General features: G+C 36.2%; 1 protein-coding gene across 1 annotated transcript; it reads right to left on the minus strand.

Moving 5' to 3' along the window:
* Window positions 1-6,515: 6,515 nt before the first annotated feature.
* Window positions 6,516-7,302, minus strand: LOC107566333 (uncharacterized). Its single transcript, XM_016251753.1, has one exon. The coding sequence runs from the start codon at window positions 7,290-7,292 to the stop codon at window positions 6,516-6,518; it is 777 nt and encodes a 258-aa protein (XP_016107239.1). The 5' UTR covers window positions 7,293-7,302.
* Between the last annotated feature and the right edge of the window lie 1,286 nt (window positions 7,303-8,588).

Consider the following 8,588-nt stretch of genomic DNA (forward strand, 5'->3'; position numbering starts at 1 on the left):
ATATAAATGTTATGTATAGTAGACATTTGTAAATAAAATAAATAAAAAATGTGTTTGGTCCTTTGTATGTTCAAAAGATCACAATTTTTTTAAGAAATGCATGCTGGTGTAGATTATGTGCTGAACTGCAGTCGAATTGAACTGTCCATTCAAATTATTTGAACATTGCATATTATGCACTGATATTACTAAAAACGTCGGATGTAAGAAAATAGTTCATAATGAGTAAAATGAACATTACCTCTTAACATAAATTTTCTCATGCAGTGTGAAATGGATCAGCTTCTTAAACGTAAACGCATTGTCGTCGGCATTTCAAACTTCAGAAACTTGTCTGAGAAGAGCAAAGTTATTTAATGCAAATAGAAAGTATAATAGTATGTTAGGATTCAATTTAGTTCGGTAGCTATTACTTTATCGCTCCTCCTACGAGAGGCGGTGAAACATGCAAGACTTTCACTTTGCAGAGAAGGCTCCATTTTTATAACCCGTTTGTCTAAGCTGAGATATGACGCTGTTTTTGACGGCTTATTCGGAGAGTAACCCTGACATACACTTACCGACGGTAAGACGACTTTCTCAATTCAACCTGCACGATGTAGAGTTAGATATAGCCTATTGGCCTAACAGACCAGTCTTGTATTACTGTATTTTACAATGTAGCCTACTCGTGAGATTTCGAAAACATGCGACATTGAATAATTTTTTTCTGTCAGTATAGGCTATGCAATGTTATTTTTGGGCATTTCTAACTGTTTATTGAGATGGCCGAAATCAACTGCAGAGAAGTCCATTCTGAAAAGTTATTTAATGCAAATAGAGGTAATTATAAATCTGATTTGGGTGTTTTACGATGCATGTTATTTAGTTGAAGTTCGCTTTTATTTGTGGAGTCAGCCTGAGAGAAGCACAAACATACACTTCCACAGACATGCCTCGTGTATTATTCGCTTTTATATAGGGCTACGTACATGTCTGTGTACTAGAGTCTGCAGGAGGCGGATACTTTCACTTTTGAGACATTTAATATTCACACGTGCTTCCATTCGCCCTGTTGAACCTGACGTTAACACACTACAGCATGTACCGACGGTAATACTTTATCAATTATACTCCACGTTGTGGAGATTAATATATTACGGTTTCTCGGTAACCTATTAATATTCAGTGTACAACGTAGGCTACTCGGGAAATTTGGAAGGATTGTTCGGCTTGTGATATTGAGTGCACGTGTCAACATAGCAAAGTTATGAGACTGATTTATGTGTCTTTGCAATAGAAATCCTCCAATAAACTCGAACGGGACATATAATGAACAAAAACGTTTATCATATTACTTTTACACATCTAAATGAACATATTTCAAATCATATTTTTGATGAGATGTCCAATCTTTTTTTTTTTTTTTAAGAAATGCTTAGAAAACAATTAGATGGCCAGTCAATTTGAGTAGCCTAATTGTGTAGGCTATTCTATGCAATGGCACATTTTGCGTCAGGTTATGCAATGGCACAATGTCATTTAGCAGCTTTTAGCAACAAACTGACCTGCCTTTACCTTCCCTTAAAAATTAGTTGACTACGTGATGGATTTGAAAATAAGTAAGCTTCACTTTTGCTGCATGCTGACAGGATTGTAAGAGTTTTTATTTTAATTTTAATAATTTGTCTTTATGGTTTACAGATGCTGCTTCATTTATGTGTTCGTACTGTTAACAAGTTCAGGTAAGAACAGAGGAAAGACAGTCCAAAGGTTCGAGACCATTTTTGACATTGTAATTTATGCTTTATTACATTTTTTAATTGCAAACTATCAGCAACACAGTTTTAGTTCAAATTTAAGTAGAAACATGAAACCGAGCATCTTCAATGATTGTCTGACACTATACCAAGGGTCACATAATCAACAGCTCTCAATTTCTTAGATTTAAATGACCAACAAATTCAGAAATAGTGTAATAATCTAAAATATTTGAAAACAAACAAAAAAATCTTAATTTCAATGCTGTCTCAAACTTTTGGACCCCACTGTAATAGTTAATAGTCAATAATTACAGTTATGTAATTCTAAGAAAAGTCATGTTTTCTAGCCTCTCTGCATCAGGTAGTTGAAGGCACTGAAGGAAGCTCTGTCATCTTGAAGTGCAGTCAAAAAAGTATTGTGCTTGAAGAAAAACAGCTGACAGTCCACTGGAGACACAACGACACCAGGAATGTATTCGATATTATCCATGGGAAAGTTTCTGTAAAGGAACAAGACCCAGCATACAAGAACAGAACAGAAGTTTTACATAAGAAAGGTCATGTCTTTCTCAGACTCATCGATCTCCAGCTCTCTGATGGAGGAACGTATCTCTGCTTTGTCCCAGCTTTGGGACTTGATCACAGCACACAACTGGTGGTCAAAGGTGTGTTGTAACTATTTTGGTCATCGGTTTTAGCTTGTGTTAAGTTGCATGTATTTTGGTCAATGCATAGTAACTGGTCTTATGAGTTTACAGTTTGATTTTACTCATAATTGTTTGTGGGTTTGCCTTAACAGAAGGATCATGCATAACATGCACAACTGCTGAAATAAGAAGCCATGGTACAGAAGCAAGGCTGGGAAGGACTCTGCACTTCCTAATTCCTTCATCTGGATGTATTGTACTTTATTTGATTGGATGGTGAAGCAGTGAGTGAACCAAATTATTGTTCAATGATTGCTGCTAAACATGGCTCCATTCAGACTGGATCTGCACTGATATACAAATTCTAAACTTTTAAATTATAGTTAAAACCTGATTGGTAGATATAATCTATGTTTACAATAAAAAAAACAGTTTCCAGCAGTTCTTGCATACTTGTATTCTATGTTTTTCACACTACACACTGCGATTGAAAGGTGCATTGAAATTAGACCTGAAGATTAATACAGTGGAGATCAAAATGAGAGAACAATCTATAAATACTTGATTTTTCCTGAAATATTGTTAATCTTCATCAATTTGAAGGAATATTAGCTGCAGGTACACTCTAAAAAACACTGGGTTAAAAACAACCCAATTTAGGTTGTTATTAACCCAAGGGCTGGGTAAATATAGGACAGAACCCATCTTGGGTTAAATTTACCCAGTAAATTGGGTTGTTTATTTAACCCAGCATAATGGGTTGATTTAACCCAGCTAATGGGTTTATTCATTTTTACAATATTACTAGCTTATTTTTTACTTCATACATTAAGTAAGGTTTACAGATTAACTTAAATCCTCTAAACTTTTCTAAAATACTCCACACAACCACTGGTTTGCATGATAACTTCCTTTATTTATCATTTAGGTACAGCATTGTTTATATCTTTTTTAATAGGCTATACATATTGCCTATATTTAAACTCGTTTAACAAACATTAGAAGAAAAATTCAACATAAAACAAAAGTAATTCACGTTTAATCGACCAGTCTCTGTTATTCTGTTTCCACAGTAATGGCGCTGGTTCTCGTGCCCGAGCTGGAGTCGTGTTTGGCGGGGAACTGCTAACGGACCGCCGCTCTGCACTCTACAGCCGAAACATGCTGTGACTCCATAACCTGCCAGTAAACAAACAATAAACAGCTCTGAGGACATTTTAACATCCAGTATTATATTCTGTATCTTTATGAATAAAGTTGTTTATTTTATGCAAAGGTAAGGTGATTCACACCGCGCGCCTGTATGTTGCTCTGCATAAAATTTAACGATATACGGCACAGTAACGACTTTATAGATAAAATAAAATGTACACAAACCTGTATTTTACAGAAGAATGCATCAATTCAATGGCGCTTAGAACTGCTCTCTCATGAAGAGGACGCAAAATCCCCGCGATAAATAACTCAACCGCTGGGTTACGTCTGACCCTGGATCTGAGTAACACAAAAACTGCCCAAACATTGGGTTGTTATGTCTGACCCAGGAGCTGCAAAATCACCCAAACACTGGGTTGTTACATTTGACCCAGGACCTGGGTAACACTGAAAGACAACCCCATAAAATGACCCAAAAGGCTCAACCCAGCATTTGGGTTAAAAAAATATAACCCAGGATTTTTTTAGAGTGTATACGACTGTTTATAACATGTTTGACAAAATAACCAAGGCATTAAAAATTTTTTTTTTTGGAAAACACAGTGATCAAAATTAGAGAACAGCAGCCACTGTAGCACAAAAAAAGATCACGACTAAATTTTTGGAGGGTTGCAGCTGTCAGAAATTAGTAGGAAGTGTAGCAGCTAGCATTATGGTATGACTAGCATGTCTGCATAATTTACTTTAAAGTTAGGAAAATGCCAAAAGTCATATGTTTTTAGTGCGAAGCTGCAGTTTGCCTAATGTCCATATGAGGGCAATAGTGAAGTTGGCATGACTTGCTAACAGTGAATGGAATCAACATCAAATCAAAAATGGACCCCAAATAAAACTGACATGTTCTTATAAAAAAATGTGATATTAGTTATATTAAAAACAAACATTGAATTAAATTATATATTATAAATGTCAAATATAATTCAAATATTTTTATATATATATATATATAATAATAATAATAATATTCACTTGGATATTAGAGAGGAAGAGGTTGTAAAGTAAACTAAAAGCTAATTCTTATGTTTATTCTCTCTCGTTTGGCCTTATTAGTTAGAAAAACACACAAATTGAGAAATGATATCACTTTCCCAACATTTGTTGTATTATTCTTAAAAGTAATGTAAATTATGTTTGCAACTGTAGTGTTTATGGGATGGCCTGACTCTCAGCCTGAAATTGTGTCCCAGTCAGGTCCCGTATAATAATACTCAATGTATTACAAAAACCTCCTCAGATGATGTGTGTTCTGGCAACAGAAACAATTGTGCCGTTTACATGAGTTTTTGCCACCAGTACTGTCCACCCTTTCGAGCAAAATAATTGATTCACTGTTCTTTTTTCACAACTGCTCTACTATTCAAAAGTTTAGGGTCACTGCGAAATTTGTGTTTTTTGAAGGTATTGATATTTTCATTTAATAAAAGCTGCTTTAAGTAAAGATTCATACCATGCTTTCTGCAACACATCACTAAGATGATAGTTACAACAGCTCAACATCTCAAACTTTACTTAGAAATGATTCAGTTTGAATGGATTAATGATTTAATTAGCATATTCTACCCTTTTGCCTTGAAAGTCTATCTAAAATGCCAACATCCCAGAGTGTTGTCTTGACTCTTGCAGATGAAGCATGCATGGCATTTTGCATGCACTGCTCACTGAATATGCCAGTTTAAGACTTGTGACGTGTAAAATTAGAGACATTTTCTAGCTGTTGTTCAATTCTCTCTTTGTCCTGCTTTCATCCACTTTATTTTATTCTTTCAAGCATCTTTTATTCTTTTCCTTCATACCTCAAAAGAAAGACAGACCGACTAGTTTCTTGAGAAATGTTTCTTTTTGGCCAAAATTTAACATGGATGTTTAAAGTGACTTGCAGGAAATACAAGCATACAAAATGCTTTATAACTGAACAAAGACCCTGTATTGTGATGTCCAAATGTCGTTAAATAGCGCAACTATTTTTATATCAACTTAATGCATCCTTGATGAAAAGAAGCATTGATATCTTTAAAAAGCAAAAATGCATCACTACACTCTAAAAAATGCTGGGTTGTTTCAACCCAACTTTGGGTCAAATATGGACTAACCCAACTTTTGGGTTAAAATATTTAATAAAAAAAAATTAACCCAACATTTGGGTTAGTCCATATTTGAAACAACCCAGCATTTTTTAGAGTGTACTTTTGAATGGTGGCGTAAAATACCCTTTTATTGTTACCAGTATCAGTGTTGTCGAGCAGATCTCTGGTGTGGAAATGTGCACATTTTCTTGACCATATCCAGCACTTTTTTTTTTTTTTACAAAATGTCTTCCCCTTAATAATTAAGACAGAACACTCAGCAGGTTTGTTACTGCCTTTTAACAGAGCCTCAAATATAAAATGTTCTGCACAATGCTGATACTTTAGCTTTTTGCTGTAGAGTGTTATGCCTCTTGTCACCTGATGCTTGACTGATATGGTCTGCATTAAAGTTTGCGCATTTTGTGTTCATGTTTCAATCTAGTCAATAACTACTGTATCAATGTGATATACACATGACATATTTTCAAAATAGTTATTGTATAAGTTATCTTATAATGCATAAGAGAACATGTCCTAACCCTATTCCAAAGTGATGACACTTTGACTCTATAAGGATTATTCAATTATCTGATGTGCAAAACCTAATGATGAGATCCCATGATTGTGATTTACAGAAAACATATTTGTTTCTTAGTTTGCATGAAATCAGTCGTTTATTGAAAGAGTGGTAACACAAAAAATAAAGCAAAACATTCATTTTAAACAAATGTTGCAACATACAGTAATATACTACAGTAATTTTTAAGCTTAACTGTATTTTTTATACTTGCAGAGAAAGTGTTATAGTTACTGTGTAAATTAGTGTTTTCTTAATAAGAATAGCTCTAATACCTTGAAACTTCAATAAAAACCCGAGCTCTGCGGTTGAAGCTCTCCAGGAAGGCTCTGCGAACATAACGTTCTGGAATTTCATCAGGTATGATGATCTGAGCCACAGTGGTGCTTTCACCTTTCTTCCGTTGCACATTTACCTGGATCTGCAGGTTGTAATATCTCTGATTGTTGCGTTTGATGATGCCCTGCATGTCGATACGGAGATTACCAGACTTGATCAGATTTGAACGTGCCTGGTCCACCAGGTGCAAATTTTCCCAGCTATTGATTAAGTTTTCAGCATCGTTTCTCCATTGTTTACCATCAATGATCTCATCAGGAGCTGCCTCCGCAGTAAAGGTTGTTTTTATATGGTTACCCTTGTCATCCACTGTGTCTATCACTTCTGGAACTCTCCTGTTGCGATGTCGAGAGGTGATGCGAGTGCCCTCTCCAGAGTCAATGAGCTTCTTGTCAGCCTTCACCAGCCCACAGTATCCCCAACTAAAGATATGAATTCTGCACCAGCAGTAGTCTTCTCCATACTTGCCACACATACTGTCAGCTCTGCACTGCCTACCCCAGTAGTCCATATTTTCTTGAGGTGAACAGAACATATTTTGGCTTCTTCCATCTTTATCAATAGTCTTGCACTTGTACTCGCCACCATCAGGCTTGCAGTCTTCTATACACAGCGTTCCAAGATGGGTCAAGAAAGTTGTCCCAGCACTTGGCCACGGTGAACACAAGAGGAAGAGCAAAACGAAAGAGTTACGAAGATGTTCCATTCTTTCTGTGAAGAGGAGAATGAAGTGAAATGTAAGAAGCAGCAGTAAAAGGACAAGCTATAATAACATCATCAGCTGTGTTTTCAACCTTATTTAACCCTTAAGTGCATGGCATATATTTACATACCCTTTAATGATTGGCCTGACAATTTTTGCTCAAGTTCACACACAGGTTGAAATGGCTATGAAGGGTATGTGTCCACTCCACACCTGTGCACACTTGTTTGGATTGTATTTGTGACCGTCGGTGTAATATATTCTGTTCCTGGTTCTACATGTTGGTGCATTGTGAATATTCATGAGTTTCCTCTTATCATAGGTGTAACTTTTAGATGGCATGCAAATGAATGGAACTGAAAAAAATTGCTAAAAGATGTTATCCGCAACATGTTGTCTTTGAGCGATTGTGTTTAAAGCACAAGTGTTAAAGGGATAGTTCACCGAAAAATGAAAATTCAGTCATTGATTACTCACCCTCATGTTGTTCCAAACCCTATAGGACCGTCATCTTCAGAACACAACTTAAGATATTTTTGTTGAAATCCGAGAGCTTTCTGACCCTCCATAGACAGCAATGCAACTGATACGTTCAAGGCCCAGAAAGGTAGTTAGGACACTGTTAAAATAGTCCATGTGGCATCAGTGGTTCAACCGTAATTTTATGAAGCTATGAGAATACTTTTTGTGAATACTTCATTCAACAGTTTCTTCTCTTCCATGTCAGTCTTTGCCTTCACGAGAGCACCACAACACATAAGTTCTGACGTAGAACGTCCGTCTCATAGGCCCTGTTTACACTAGTGCATTTTCATTTTAAAACGGCGTCTTAAAATGTCGCCATGTCTACACTGGCGTTTTCACTGCATTTCAGAACCGATCTCCATCCACACTGCACAACCGAAAATGCATGTCACATGACCATTCATGCAGGTACAACAATGAGCATGATGTTATTGTTTACACAGTCGTCAAGGATGCGCGGAGCTAGCGAATATGGGCAGCCACGCCATTATTTTCAAAAGTCTCCGTTTTAGTCCGTGTCTGTTTACACTTAAATGCAACCTCTATGAGTTTTCAAACTAAAACAGGGTCTGCAGCGTTTTCGAAAGTCTCAGTTTTCGAGTGTCGAAAACACTGGAGTAGTGTAAACGACAGGCATAACTGTAGCAAAATGTATACGTTTTAAAATGAAAATGCACTAGTGTAAACAGGGCGTAGTTCATCGTCTGTATATTCTGGTTCAAATAAGTAAGGCTGGGCAAAAAATTGCAAGTTATCTTCTCTGTCGAAATCTTC

Source organism: Sinocyclocheilus grahami, unplaced genomic scaffold (assembly GCF_001515645.1).
Source record: "Sinocyclocheilus grahami isolate Dianchi unplaced genomic scaffold, SAMN03320097.WGS_v1.1 scaffold1070.1, whole genome shotgun sequence".
NCBI lineage: Eukaryota > Metazoa > Chordata > Actinopteri > Cypriniformes > Cyprinidae > Sinocyclocheilus > Sinocyclocheilus grahami.